The sequence below is a fragment of the Geotrypetes seraphini genome, chromosome 5 (assembly GCF_902459505.1).
Source record: "Geotrypetes seraphini chromosome 5, aGeoSer1.1, whole genome shotgun sequence".
In the NCBI taxonomy this organism is placed as follows: Eukaryota; Metazoa; Chordata; class Amphibia; order Gymnophiona; family Dermophiidae; genus Geotrypetes; species Geotrypetes seraphini.
Window position 1 is genome coordinate 128,620,386 of NC_047088.1, and position 15,908 is coordinate 128,636,293.

General features: G+C 43.9%; 1 protein-coding gene across 1 annotated transcript in view; it reads left to right on the plus strand.

Annotated features, from left to right (window-relative positions):
* Window positions 1–15,908, plus strand: part of RBM44 (RNA binding motif protein 44) — a 1,074,496-nt gene that overhangs the window by 687,342 nt on the left and 371,246 nt on the right. Inside the window, exon 5 of the mRNA XM_033944849.1 lies at window positions 8,286–8,371. Within this exon, the coding sequence (XP_033800740.1) occupies window positions 8,286–8,371 (86 nt within the window). The remainder of the gene's footprint in view (window positions 1–8,285; window positions 8,372–15,908) is intronic.

The following is a 15,908-nucleotide window of genomic DNA, read 5'->3' on the forward strand; positions in this document are numbered from 1 at the left end:
ACCGAAAACTCCACATTAATATTTGTCCTTGCCAAAAGAACAGTAACCACGGCGGGTTTACCAAAAACCCTACAATATAAATAAAAGGTTGGAACATGACTCCAATACCTGTGAGTATTAAAGAACAGAATTCAAAATTCAGAAATACTCACAAAATATTGGTAATGTCAAGTCCATCAAGGACGTAGCCCCCAAATTGAAACGAACATGATCCGTTTCTTGGTCCCGAAATCGTCCTGCAAACATTCTATCATCTATTTCAGACGTCTGGAGGCAATTCCCCTTAGAAAGAAAGATACGCAGACAGAGTTCTAAAGGGATAGCCTGTTTTATTATCAGTCTGCATTCATTTATATATCCTTCACATGGGTCAGTGGTAACCATCACAGGAAAAGGGGGATGGACAAGAGAGGGGAGGGTGTGTGTGAGCAGGATATGTACATGGCAGGGGGGTTTGAGCTTTTATTGTCTCAAAGACGAAACTTCGTTAACATGATTAAATGACCTCTTCCCAAACCATCAAGAAAGTAAACACGAACATTCTGCATTTGATTACCTCCAGCACAGGCAGGAACAAAAGACATAAAATGTGTGTGTCCTTTTTAAATGTGTCCTTTCATAGACAGAGACAGAAAACCTATCCTTTCCTTTCATCACCGTGGTTCTGTATAATGGCATTATGACTTCAGGCTTCCGGCTGATGAAACTCCTGCGGATGCAACCTAACAACTGTCTTGCCTTAAATGAAGCCTTCTCCACATGATCAGCAGTTTTCATGTCTGCGCTGATGATCACTCCCAAGTCTCATTCTGTTGAAGTTCTAGCTAAGGTCTCACCATTCAAGGTGTAAGTTCTGCATGGATTTCTGCTGCCGAGGTGCATGATCTTGCATTTCTTAGCGTTGAAGCCCAGCTGCCAGGTCGAGGACCAAAGCTCCAACAAATGTAGGTCCTGTGTCATACTATCGGGTGAATTGCCATCTCTCACTATATTGCATAGTTTGGCGGCGTCAGCGAATAAGCCTGAGCCCTTGAGTTAGGTCCCCTATGAATATGTTGAAAAGGAGCGGGCCCAAGACTGAGCCCTGCAGTACTCCACTGGTCACCTCTGATGTTTTAGAGAGGGTACTGTTAACTACCACCCTCTGAAGTCTGCCACTCAGCCAGTCATTGACCCATGTAGTTAGTGTTTCTCCCAGCCCCATTGATTTCAGCTTGCTCAACAGCCTGCAATGCGGGACACTATCGAGAGCTTTGCTGAAGTCTAGGTATACGACATCCACGGATTCTCCCAAGTCTAGCTGTTTTGTTACCCAGTCAAAGAAGTTGATGAGATTGGATTGGCAGGACCTACTCTTGGTGAACCCGTGTTGATTGGGATCCTGTAGATTCTCCTCATCCAAGATTGTGTCTAATTTACGTTTGATTAGTGCTTCCATGAGTTTGCATATTATTGATGTGAGACTCACCGGTTTGTAGTTTGCAGCTTCTGCCCTGCAACCCTTTTTGTGCAGTGGAACGACGTTAGCTGTTTTCCAGTCTATGGGAACTCTCCCCGAACTTAGTGAGAGATTGAAGAGTCCTGATAGCGGTTCTGCCAGGACATCACACAGCTCACTGAGCACCCTGGGGTGTAGATTGTCCGGTCCCATGGCTTTGTTTACGTTGAGTCTTGCCAGTTTGTAGTAGATGTCGTAAGGTGTGAACTCAAAATTCTGAAACGGGTCTTCCACGCTGGGCCTTGCCTGCAACTGCGTACGGTGCCCCGGTGCCTCGCAGGTGAAGACCGAGCAGAAGTATTCATTCAGTAGTTCTGCTTTATCAGAATCTGATTCTGCGCAATTCCCATTTGGTTTTCTATCCCGTCTGTGTTCTTTTTCCTATCACTAATATATCTAAAGAAGGATTTGTCCCCTTTCTTCATGTTCTTTGCCAGAGTCTCTTCCACTCGAAGTTTGGCCTCCCTGACTGCCATTTTGACCGCTGCAGACCTCGCCCTATGTTCTAGTTTAGCTTCCCTAGTCTCTGTTTGATTGTAGGAAATAAATGCTTTTTTCTTCTCCTTGACGAGGTGCGAGATTTCTGCGGAGTACCATTGGGGTTTGTTGTTTCTCCGCCGTTTGTGTACTGATTTAATGTAGAGGCTTGTCGCTTCATATATGGTAGATTTCAGGGATGACCGCATAGCTTCCACATCATCGGTCGTAGCTTGGTTCTGCAGTGTCTGGTGGACGAAATCTCCCATGCGTTCGAAGTCAGTGCCTTGGAAGTTGAGTACTTTTGTTTTCGTGTTTGATCTAGGGAAACCTTTCCTGAGGTAGAACCACACCATGTTGTGGTCGCTGGAGGTTAGCGTATCTCCTAACCGAGACCTTCGAGACGCTATCCCCTTTGGTGAGTACCAGGTCCAGGATTGCCTGGACCCTAGTGGGTTCCAATACCATAGCTGCCTGCTGTCCCTGGATAACACCTGTTACAGTAAGTAACTATGCTTTACTGCTGAAAAATAGCTGGAAAGTGATGACCACAAATGCTCAGTCTAAGCAACAAAGTTCATGATTTGTAAGCCCTAATTTGTTAGAGGCATACCTGGATATTGTTGCTATCACTGAGACATGGTTCAGTGAATCCCATGGATGGGATGTAAACATACCGGGATATAATATTTTTATCAAGGACAGAAATGGTCAAAAAGGTGGAGGTGTAGCTCTCTATGTAAAGATAGGCATCCAAGCGACTGAAATGCAGGGGACCTGGGGAGAGGAAGAAGCGATATGGATCGCTGAAAAGAGAAGATGGAACTTCTATCTACATTGGTGTCGTCTACAGACCTCCAACTCAATTGAAGCAAATTGATAACGATCTGATTGTGGATCTTGTGGCTGGGCCCGTCCCCGAGTAGGTGGGAAACTATGGCTCGGACCACAAGCAAGAATTTTAGGACGCCTTTTATATGGTGGTGAAAGGAAGACCCGGATACCGGATTCCTTGAAAAACAGTACCAGGTTTATTAGTGTCCCAAAGTACAAAGAAAAGAAAACAGAAGCAAAAAGAAAACATTCACATTGGTTTGTTAGAGTCCTTTGGGTGCATCCTGCACGCTATTATATCGCAGTCCAGGTGAGTCTTAGGGGTTTTTCTCAGGAGCTGGATTGTCCCTCCTTATCAAAAGGAAAAATACTATAAAATCAAAATATTATATCAGTTCAATGCCTTCCTCGGCTCGTATCCCCACTGGGATTTATTGATCTCTCTGGATCCCAACACCTTCTGGCTTTATAGCTGAGCACGGCTTGTGTCAAGCCTTTTCCCCTCTCAGCTCTCTTTATCTTCAGACACGTTTTTCTCACCTAATTAGCTCTGCCAGCAATGCTCTGGCTTCCAGGTGAAACAAAGAAACAATTGGAGAACGTTCTTCCTGAGATTAGCTGAGGACTTTCACATACTGTATCCCCCCAGGATACAGTATGTCCTCTTCACTTACATTATCACTCGGGACACTGCACATTTCCCATTCACCCTCATGGGAACTCTGGCTTAGCATTTCCTCATTTCTCCCAGGCTGTGCATCCCATCCCCCTTTCTGCAGGTCTGCCAAAATGTCTGCAGCCTTTCCCTGGGGATAATTTCCCAGCCCTTCTCTCTGGGGTATAAGTTGCCAGTCACTGTACCTCCCAAGTGCTGTACCACCTTTCCTTAGGTGCTGGCTTCCTGTCATACGCTCATGCTGGGGCTTAGGCACCCTCCGTGACCTGGAACCTCCTTGAGTGGTTTGGCTTCTCTCATCAGAGTCAGCTGTGTCCTCCCTTCTCCACCCCAACTGACTTTGCCTATAAGGCAAACTCCCGGGTCTGACTCCACCCCTCTCCAAATTGGTCTCAGGTTTCTCCCTGACTTGGGGAAAGGAGTGATAGGGGAAATTAGTGGTTCTCAGAGCCTTCCCTAACTGGCTCTTCAGCTGTGCTGGGACCTGCCTGGGCTTGCATTCTCTTGGCTGAGCCAGCTGTCCTGGCTCCAGGCCGGGTTTTACATAGCCCTGTGCTGCATTCTGGGGAGTTTTAGCAGTAGTTTTCACTGTGACAGGAGCTTCCCTGTCACAATATCCAGAAGTTTGGAAAGAGGTGTGCTGCTGTTGGGAGTTTTCAACCTGCCGAAGGCGGACTGGAAAATTCCGTCTGCAGAATCATAAAGAAGTAGGGAGATTATGGTTGCCTTTCAAGAGGCTCTGCTCAAAGAAATGTTGATGGAATCCACAAGGGAAAAGCGATATTGGATCTGGTCCTCACAAATGGAGAGAGTATATCTAATGTATGAGTAGGTGCTCACCTGGGAAGTAGCGATCATCAAACAGTTTGGTTTGATATAACAGCTAAAGTGGAGGGTAGCTGCACAATACTAAGGGCTCCTTTTACTAAGGTGTGATAGCAGTTTTAGCGCACGCTTAGCACATAGTAACATAACATAGTAGATGACGGCAGATAAAGACCCGAATGGTCCATCCAGTCTGCCCAGCCTGATTCAATTTAAATTTTTTATTTTATTTTATTTTATTATTTTTTAATTTTTCTTCTTAGCTATTTCTGGGCAAGAATCCAAAGCTTTACCCGGTACTGTGCTTGGGCTCCAACTGCCAAAATCTCTGTTAAGACTTACTCCAGCCCATCTACACCCTCCCAGCCATTGAAGCCCTCCTCTGCCCATCCTCCACCAAACGGCCATACACAGACACAGACCGTGCAAGTCTGCCCAGTAACTGGCCTAGTTCAATATTTAATATTATTTTCTGATTCTAAATCTTCTGTGTTCATCCCACGCTTCTTTGAATTCAGTCACAGTTTTACTCTCCACCACCTCTCTCGGGAGCGTATTCCAGGCATCCACTACCCTCTCCGTAAAGTAGAATTTCCTAACATTGCCCCTGAATCTACATTACCCCACGTGCTACACGCTAACGCCTCCATAGAGCTTACGTTAGTATTTTTCGTGTAGCATGGGGTTAGCACGCGCTAAAAAAGCTAGTGCACCTTAGTAAAAGGATCCCTAAAAGTCCTAGATTTCAAATGTACAGACTTTTTAAAAAAAAATGGGAGAGTACCTGAAGAAATTCGGATGGGAGGACATAAGAGAAGTGGAAAAATAGTGGTCTAAGCTAAAAGGAGCTATAAAAATGGCTATGGAACTTTATGTGAAGAAAATCAATAAAAACAAGAGAAAAAGGAAACCGACATGGTTCTCCAAACTAGTGGTGGAGAAAACAAAGGCAAAAGAGTTGGCATTCCTGAAATATTAAAAAAAACAAGAAGAAGAGTACAGAAAGGACTACCGGGTGAAACTGAAAGAAGCCAAGAGGGAGATACATCTGGCGAAAGCGCTGGCAGAAGAGCAAATGGCTAAAAATGTAAAAAAGGGAAGCAAAATTTTTTTCAAATGTATTAGTGAAAGGAGGAAGATGAAAAATTGAACTGCTAAACTAACAGATGCTAGGAACTGATATGTAGAGAATGATGAGGAAAAAGCAAATGTGCCAAACAAATACTTCTCCTCTATGTTCATGGAAGAAAATCCTGGAGAAGGACCGAGATTGTCTGGCAAAGTTACATGGGAAAATGGAGTAGATTCTGCGCCATTCACAGAGGAAAGTATTTATGAACGACTTGAAAAACTGAAGGTGGACAAAGCAATGGGACCGGATAGGATCCATCCCAGGATACTGAGGGAGCTCAGAGAGGTTCTGGCGAGTCCTATTAAAGATTTGTTGAACAAATCTCTGGAGATGGGAGTGGTTCCTGGGGATTGGAGAAGAGTGGATGTGGTCCCTATTCACAAAAATGGTCACAGGGATGAAGCGGGAATCTACAGGCCTGTAAGCCTCATTTCAGTTGTTGGAAAAATAATGGAAGTGTTGCTGAAAGAAAGGATAGTGAACTTCCTTGAATCTAATGGGCTTCAGGATCCAAGGCAACATGGCTTTACTAAAGGTAAATCTTGTCAAACGAACCTGATTGAATTTTTTGATTGGGTGAGCAGAGAGTTGGATCAAGGACATATATGCTAGATGTAATTTACTTAGATTTCAGCAAAGCCTTTGACATGGATTCTCATAGGAGGCTCTTGAACAAACTTGAAGGGCTGAAGTTAGGACCCAAAGTGGAGAACTGGATTAGAAACTGGTTGACAGACAGATGCCAGAGGGTGGTAGTTAATGGAAGTTGCTCAGTGGAAGGAAAGGTGAGTAGTGGAGTCCCTCAGGGTTCAGTGCTGGGGCCAATCCTGTCCAATATGTTTGTGAGTGACATTGCTGAAGAGTTAGAAGGAAAGGTTTGCCTTTTTGCTGATGATACCAAGATTTGTAACAGAGTAGACACCGAGGAGGGAGTGGAAAACATGAAAAAGGATCTACAAAAGTTAGAGGAATGGTCTAATATCTGGCAACTAAAATTCAATGCAAAGAAATGCAGAATAATGTATTTGGGGATTAATAATCAGAAAACACCATATATGCTGGGAAGTGAGAGGCTGATATACCTAGATGGGGAGAGAGACCTTAGGGTGATAGTGTCCAAAGATCTAAAGGCAAAAAAACAGTGTGACAAGGCGGTGGCTGCTGCCAGAAGGATGCTGGGCTGTATAAAGAGAGGCTTAACCAGTAGAAGAACAAAGATGTTGATGCCCCGGTACAGGTCGTTGGTGAGACCCCACTTGGAGTATTGTGTCGTTTTGGAGACCATATCTGTTGAAGGACACAAAAAGGCTTGAAGCGATCCAAAGGAGAGTGACGAAAACGATAGGAGGTTTGCACCAAAAGATTTGAGGAGAGACTGGAAGCCCTGAATATGTATACTTTAGAGGAAAGGAGGGACGGGGAGATTTGATTCAGACGTTCAAATACTTGAAAGGTATTAAAGTAGAACAAAATCTTTTCCAGAGAAAGGAAAATGGTAAAACCAGAGGACATAATTTGAGGTTGAGGGGTGGGAGACTCAAGAGCAATGTAAGGAAATTCTACTTTACGGAGATGGTGGTGGATGCCTGGAATGCACTCCCGAGAGAGGTGGTGGAGATGAAAACGGTGACGGAGTTCAAAAAAAGCGTGGGCTGAAAACAGAGGATCAAGAATCAGAAAACAATAGTAAATATTGAAGAACTAAGGCCAGTACTGGACAGACTTGCAAGGTCTGTGTCTGTATATGGCTGTTTGGTGGAGGATGGGCTGGGGAGGGCTTCAATGGCTGGGAGGGTATAGATGGACTGGAGTGAGCTTTGACGGAGACTTCAGTAGTTGGCATCCAAGCACAGTACCGGGCAGAGTTTTGGATTCTTACCCAGAAATAGCTAAGAAGAAAAAAAAATACCCCAACAAATGTTTAGATTGAATCAGATTTGGGCAGACTGAATGGACCATGCATCTGCTATGTTAGTGTGTTACTATATTATCTTACGCTCCTCGTGCCCAGATATCTCGATCCCAAAGTACTTTAAATTATTTGACACTATGATTGCTCTGGCTATCCATCATATTGCCCACAATTAGAAAGAACTCCAATCTCAATTTTCACAAATGGTGGAATCACTTGTGTATGATTAGGAAATATGAAGAAATGATAGCTTTCAAACATAATAACATTGTTAATTTCAATCTGATATGGGCCCCACTAGATGTTTTTTGTAGTAACCTATTATAGTTAAACAAGACTCCTTTGATTCTGGTTAAAGAATCTGCAGCTCTTGTGTATTTTTTGTTTACTTTAAGTTTAATTTTAGGGCTCCTTTTACAAAGCCGCGCTAGGGCCTTAACACGTGGAATAGCGCATGCTATATTGTCATGCAGGCTAGCCGCTAAAGCCTCCTTTTGAGCAGGCGGTAGATTTTTGGCTAGCGCACACTATAGCGCGCGCTAATCCGGTGCATGCGTTAAAAACGCTAGCGCACCTTTGTAAAAGGAGCCCTTAGTTTATTAATATATGTTCTATTTTATGTGTAAATTTGTATTAGTTATTTGATTTCCTTTGTTTCTAATTGATATGTGTAATCTATGTATAAGATGTATTATTTGAAAAAGTTAATAAAAAAATATATAAAAAAAGAAAAACAGATTTTCCTAGCATAATAAATCATATTACTATCATGCATTATAATCTATGTGCATGTTTAAAAATTGAGACAGTAAGCCTGCCTTATTTTTTAACAATTGGTGCAGCAACTTGTATTTTTGAATGAGTAAAGCAGAAAAATTTTACCTGCAGTGATTATTTTCTTATATATATATATATATTTTCTTTCTTTCAGAGACAAAGACAGTGGAGTCTTCATCAAATGAATCAAAGAAGAGGTTTTACATTTTTGTTGGTAGTTTATGTCCTTCAATTTCAGAGGTAATGAAAAACTCCTGATTTTATAATATACTTAACTTTCATTATTCTATAACAAAGTCAGACAAACCATAGTCCATAGCCACATTGTTTTAATAATGTAAAACACATTTTCTGTTTGTCAAGCATGATCCATTTTGTATACAAAACTCTGAATATGTATGGTAAATTGTAATGGAGTGGAGGAATAGCCTAGTGATTAGAGCAGCATGATATGACTCAAGAAAGTCAGGACTCAAATCTCCCTTTTCCCAATGTTGCTCCCCATGACCCACCATAGGTATAAACTTACAGGTCAATATTCAAACTTAGTGGTTGGCCATGATGGTTGAAGTTATATCTGAATATTCAGCACCAGCTGCTATCTGGATATCAGTGCTGAATACTAGGTATGGTGGGCAGAGACAACTTAGGATAGTTTTATGGTGTTCTAAGGATGTAACCATTTAAAAAGGAGATAGAACATCTTTTAAACTAGAAATTGGGGGAAGACCAACAGTCACTCAAAAGTGCATGGTTCAGAACAAGATGTCTTTAAAAAATATCATCATAAAAGGGAAGACAGAGCATCCTCACAGCGAGATTGCAATACAGGCCATACTAGACGAGGTTTCCTTAAATACAGAGCAGGCAGATTTTAAAAATTGCAAACTATCCATGCCCACTGATGAGCAAATTGTAAATAGATATGACAAACATTGTTTAAAATGTCTGCATGCAAATGCCAGAAGCCTATGAAACAAGTTGGAAGAGTTAGAATATATTACACATCTATGAGACCTGGTGGAAGGAAGATAACCAATGAAACACTGTCATACTAGGATACAAGCTATATCATGGTGATAGGGTGGATCAAACCAGTGGAGGCATAACATTATATGTTAAACAGGGCCTTGAATCAAATGGACTGATAATTATACAGGAGCAGAAACATACCTTGGAATCTGTATGGATAGAAATTCCATGTGTAAAGGGGAAAAGGATAGTGATAGGAGTGTTCTACCATCTACCTGACCTGGTCAGATGCTAAAATATTATCAGAAATTATAGAGGCTAACAAACTGGGTAATAACTACCCCAGTACTGACTAGGTAAATGTTAACAGAGCATGCTAGAGAGCTTTATGGAGCAGCTGGTTCAGGAACTGATGAGGCAAAGATGACAGAATTCAAAAATGAACTTGCAGAGCTATTGTTAGTAATTTGTAAATTATCTTTAAAATCCAGGGTAGTACTGGAAGACTGGAGGATGGCAACATGACAACAATTTTTAGAAAGGGTTCCTGCAGTGATCGGGAAAATATAGAGTCTGATGTGGGTGCTGACTGACGTGGGTGAGTCTGACGTGGGTGCTGGGCAAAATGATAGAGACTATTGTAAAGCACAAAATGACAGAACATTTACATAAGCATGGATTCATGAGAGAAAGCCAACATGGATTTAGTCAAGGGAAATCTTGCCACATCAATATACTACAGTTCTTTGAAGAGGTGAATGAACATGCGGATAAAGGTGAGTTGACTGATATGTAGTTTGATTTTCAAAAGGCATTTGACAAAGAACCTCATGAAAGACTTCTTAGGAAATTAGAGTCATGGGATAGTAGGTAATGTCCTATTATGGATTAAGAACTGGTTGAAAGACAGAAAAGAGAGAGTAGGTTTAAATGGGCATTCTGTTACATATTGTGAGCCTGCCGGTGCCGGGTTTAACGCTGGCCCCCGGTCAACGCTCAGTAACGACCGACCTCGACGTGCATCCAGAAGAAGTTGGAGGTCCTGCTGGCTTATATTAATTAAAAAAAACAATTAGTCAGGTTCAATAAAGTTCTTTTAGCCACTGGTGTCTCACTTTATTGGTCATGAAACACTTAGTCAGAAACAAGGCTTTCACCTCAAAAGAAACATGAACAAAAATTGGGGCTTTAAAGTATAACCCACACCTTCTTGACAGGTACAAACAGGTAAGTGTCCTAAATAATCCTGAATAGCTCAGCCCTATCAGTTCCAGTGTCTGAGCCGAGTCAAAAGTAAAGATACAAAACTGTCCAGATTTATAAGAGTCTTTCGCAAGGTTGCTCCTATAGTTGAGGGCAATGCTGCCGAGGCCTGGCTTGTAACAGGCCTGCCCAACTAGCTGAGCACACTGGTGGGGGAAGGGAGTAGCCGAATCCACTTTAATTAAGCTTGCCAAACTTGGCCCCACAATCCCAACCCGAGGATCTTCAGTGGATTCTCCCCTCTACTAGTCCTTCACTCAATCAGCAAATGCAAGTCCCACACAAACCGCAAAAGGCAAAACTTAAAAATTGCCAAACAAAATCAATCTTGCTTTAAGGTCCCACAAAAACAGGCACCCTTGTAGCCGTGAGCTCAGCACTGCTCACTTGGCTTTAAACTGGTGCTTGCAGACATTCAAAAACAAAAATCTCCAACATTTCAAACACAGAAAAAAGTAAAGTTATTGCACTTAACTTTCATCCATAACTGTGTCCTCAGGTTCCAAGGCAGTATCCATAAACTCCATTGGTTCAGGGCTGGCTTCAGGGATAGGAGCTGCCTCTGACATTTCAATGTCCTGGCTTTGGGCAGCTTCAGGAGACCGGTCCTGAGATCCTCCTTCCTGGGCTGACCCAGGGTAGACTGCTCTGGTCTTTCTCAGCTCAGCCTCTAAATCACTGAGCTGGCCACGCCCTAACCTGTGAGGGGGAAGGGCAACCTGCTGTTTCTGCTGAGTTTTCTGTTGAGCCTTAATTAGGCTCAACAGCTGTGAATTCTCTGAGCTAGGAGCCTGCCTCCTAGGCTGTCCCTTTTTGCAATGCACCTCCTGTTGCTCCTGGCTGTTCCCCCCAATATTCCTCCCCTCCCCTCCACAGGGTTCTGGATCATGCTGGTTCAATCTGAACTCAGAACCCACTTGTCTGTCTGAGTAGAACCTGTCACACTGATCAGCCCTTTTAAGGGTAGGGCCTGGGTTTTGAGGAGCTTTACCTGGCACAAGCTTAGCCCTAAGGCTGGGGTTGTGACAATATATACAAGATTTTGTTGAATCCCATTAGCCATGAATCTGCAGAAGGGTCTCTCTTTAAAACTTTGAACTCCTCTCCTTCTGCTGTAGAGATTAGCTCCCTCTTCAGTTTTTCTTTCTGCAGGAGGCAGGAGAAGGAGACTACAGGGGATTAAAGCAGGCAAATGCGAGAGGAGAGAAGAGGGGGGAGAAAGAGCAAAAGGGAACAGAGAGAGCGGCAAGAGTTAGCTCCACCCACCCCCTGATGTCATCCATCAGAGCTCCCCTTTAAAGGGGAGGAGCCAATGGTGCTTGACTAAAGGCAAGGGCAGGCAAGCAGGAGGCAGGAGAAGGAGACTACAGGGGAGGAAAGCAGGCAAATGCAAGAGAAGAGAAGAGGGGGATAAAGAGCAGAAGGAAGCAGAGAGAGAGCAAGGGGCAGCAGCGAGAGTTAGCTCCACCCACCCCCCAACATCATCCACCAGAGCTTCCCCTTAAAAGCGCCTTTGCGAAGGATGAGTCACAGCAACCACAGCAGACACAGAGGACAACTACAGCAGACACAGAGGAAAGCAACGGGCAAGCAAAGCTAGCAGGTTTAAAATCAGGTGAGGGATCTCACAGTAACACTAAGGACGCTGCATAAGGAAACAGGGAGAAGTCACTTCAGACAGCAGACCGGCAAGCAGACAGCAATGGAAGCAGCAGACAGAAGCAGTATGTTGAGCTACCCAGTTTTCTGCACTGTCTGCCATATGTATGACTACTTCCCCTCTGGGAGGCGGACTTATGTATGTACTCAATGCGAGGAACTGGATAGCCTAAAGAAATAAGTCAGACGCCTGGAAGGCAAAATATTGGAACTAGAAGAACTTCGAGCAGTAGAGGAGGAGGACAGAGAGGCAGAAAACATCAAGACAGAGGAAACCATTGAGGAAGAAGTCCAGGAGTTAGAGAAGTTCATCGAAGAGGCATACAGGGAGACCATGGAACAGCAACAGTGGAACTGCCAAGATTCACCTACAGTGAGTAAGGACCACCTGGAGGACAACCACAAGGAAAAAATGGGTGACAACAGCGAGACTTAAGAACATAAGCAGTGCCTCTGCTGGATCAGACCATAGGTTCATCATGCCCAGCAGTCCGCTCACTTTTCCTTCAGGAAGTTATCTAATCCCTTCTTGAACCCCAATACCGTACTCTGTCCTATTACACCCTCTGGAAGTGCATTCCAGGTGTCCACCACCCTTTGGGTGAAGAAGAACTTCCTAGCATTGGTTCTGAATCTGTCCCCTCTTAATTTTTCCGAATGCCCTCTTGTTTTTGTAGTTTTTGAAAGTTTGAAGAGTCCTTCATGATCTTTAAAGTCTCCGCTTCTCTAGGGAAAAGAGCCCCAGTTTCTCTAATCTTTCAGCATATGAAAGGTTTTCCATACCTTTTATCAATTGTGTCACTCTTTTCTGAACCCTCTCAAGTATCGCCATATCCTTCTTTAGGTACGGCGACCAATATTGGACACAGTACTCCAGATGGGGTGCACCATCGCCCAATACAACAGCAGGATAACTTCTTTCGTTCTGGTTGTAATACCTTTCTTGATAGTACCTAGCATTCTATTCGCCTTTTTAGCGGCAGCTGTGCACTGTGCCGACAGCTTCATTGTCTTGTCCACTATTACCCCAAGTCCTTTTCTTGGATACCCATTACCAGCCCTCCCATCGTATAGTTGTACTATGGGTTTCTGTTTCCTACATGCAAGACTTTACATTTCTCTACTTCATCTGCCATCTCGTCTCCCACTCTCCCAGCTTGTATAGGTCCCTTTGTAAATCTTCGCAGTCCTCTTTAGTCCTAATTCCACTAAATAGTTTGGTGTCATCTGCAAATTTTATTACTTCACACTTCGTCCCCGTTTCTAGATCATTTATAAATACATTGAACAGCAGCAGTCTGAGTACCGACCCCTGCGGAACACCACTCATGACCCTCCTCCAGTCCAAGTAGTGGCCCTTCACTTCTACTCTTTGCTTCCTACCCGCCAACCAATTTTTGATCCATCTATGTACATCTCCTTCCACCCCATTGTTCTTCAGTTTCCATAGTAGGCGTTCATGGGGTACCTTGTCAAAGGCTTTTTGGAAATCTAAGTATATGATGCCTATGGGGTCTCCTTTGTCCATCCATTTGTTTATTCCTTTGAAGAAGTGCAATAAGTTCATTAGGCACGATCTTCCCTTGCAGAAGCCATGTTGGCTTGTTTTCATCAGTTTATTCCTTTCTAGATGCTCATCAATGCTGTCTTTTATCAGCGCTTCCGCCATCTTCCCCTGCACCGAAGTCAAACTCACCGGTCTTTAGTTCCCCGGGTCACCTCTCGATCCTTTTTTAAAGATGGGCGTAACATTAGTTATCTTCCAATCCTCCGGGATCACGCCTGTTTTCAAGGATAGATTACAAATCTGCTGTAGTAGTTCTGCTATTTCCTCCTTTAGTTCTTTCAATACCCTGGGGTGGATTCCATCCAGGCCTGGAGATTTGTCAGTTTTTTATCTATATGCTTGCGTATGTCCTCAAAGTTTACCGCCTTGGATGTTAATTTTTCTGCTTGATCTCCTTCAAAGATTTTTTCAGGTTCCGGTACGATGGATGTATCCTCTTTTGTAAATACTGATGAAAAGAATGTTTAGTCTATCCGCCACTTCTTTTTCCTCCTTCACCACTCGTTTCCTATCTCCGTCATCCAGTGGTCCCACCTCCTCCCTTGCTGGCTGCCTCTCCTTAACATATCTGAAGAACAGCTTGAAATTTCATGCTTCCCTGGCTAGCCTCTCTTCATATTCTCTTTTCGCTCTTCTCACCACGAGGTGACATTCTTTTTTATGCTTCCTGTGCTCTTTCCAGTTCCGGTTTTGTCCTTTTTCCATTTCTGGAATGAATGTTTCTTTTCTCCTATCGCTTTCTTCACTTCTGTAGTTATCCACGCTGGGTCTTTTAGAACATAAGAACATAAGAATTTGCCTCCACTGGGTCAGACCAGAGGTCCATCCCGCCCAGCGGTCCGCTCCCGCGGTGGCCCATCAGGTCCGCGACCCGTGAAGTGGTTTCTGACCACTTCTATAACCTACCTCAAGTTCTATCTGTACCCCTCTATCCCCTTTTCCTCCAGGAACCTATCCAAACCTTCCTTGAACCCCTGTACAGAGTTCTGGCTTATCACCTCCTCCGGAAGCTTGTTCCATGTGTCCACCACCCTCTGAGTAAAAAAGAACTTCCTGGCATTTGTTCTAAACCTGTCCCCTTTCAATTTCTCCGAGTGACCCCTAGTGCTTGTGGCTCCCCACAGTTTGAAGAATCTGTTCTTATTCACTTTCTCTATGCCCTTTAGGATTTTGAAGGTTTCTATCATGTCCCCTCTAAGTCTCCTCTTCTCCAGAGAGAACAGCCCCAGTGTTTTTAACCTGTCAGCGTAAGAGAAATTTTCCATACCTTTTATCAGTTTAGTCGCCCTCCTCTGCACTCCCTCGAGTACCGCCATATCCTTTTTGAGGTATGGCGACCAGTATTGAACACAGTACTCCAGGTGCGGGCGCACCATTGCGCGATACAGCGGCATGATGACTTCCTTTGTCCTGGTTGTGATACCCTTTTTGATGATGCCCAGCATTCTGTTTGCTTTCTTTGAGGCTGTCGCACATTGCGCCGATGGTTTCAGCAATGTGTCAACCATCACCCCCAGATCCCTTTCAAGGTTACTCACCCCTAGCCGTGTTCCCCCCATTTTGTAGCTGCACATCGGGTTCTTTTTCCCTACATGCATGACTTTGCATTTCTCTACATTAAAGCTCATTTGCCACTTATTTGCCCAGTCTTCCAGTCTCGTTAGGTCCCTTTGCAGGTTTTCACAGTCTTCCGTGTTCCTAACCCTGCTGCAGAGTTTGGTGTCATCAGCAAATTTGATAACCTCACATTTTGTCCCCGTCTCCAGATCGTCAATAAATATATTGAACAATAGAGGTCCCAGCACCGACCCCTGTGGAACTCCGCTCGTGACCCATTGCCAGTCTGAGTATTGGCCCTTTACTCCAACCCTCTGTTTCCTGCCTGCCAACCAGTGTTTGATCCATCGGTAGATATCCCCTTGCACCCCGTGATTCCACAGCTTTTTTAGTAGCCGTTTGTGAGGTACCTTGTCGAAGGCTTTTTGGAAGTCAAGGTAAATGATGTCTATGGATTCCCCCTTGTCCATCTGGCTGTTTATTTCCTCGAAGAAGTATAGCAAGTTTGTGAGGCACGACCTTCCCTTGCAGAAGCCATGCTGGCTTGCCTTCAATTGCCCATTTTTTTCTATGTGTTCGCAGATTGTGTCCTTTACCATTGCTTCCATCATCTTTCCCGGAACCGAGGTCAAGCTCACAGGCCTGTAGTTTCCCGGGTCACCCCTTGATCCCTTCTTAAAGATGGGCGTGACATTTGCTTTTTTCCAGTCCTCTGGGATCTCCCCAGTTTTTAGGGAGAGGTTACATATTTGGCGAAGT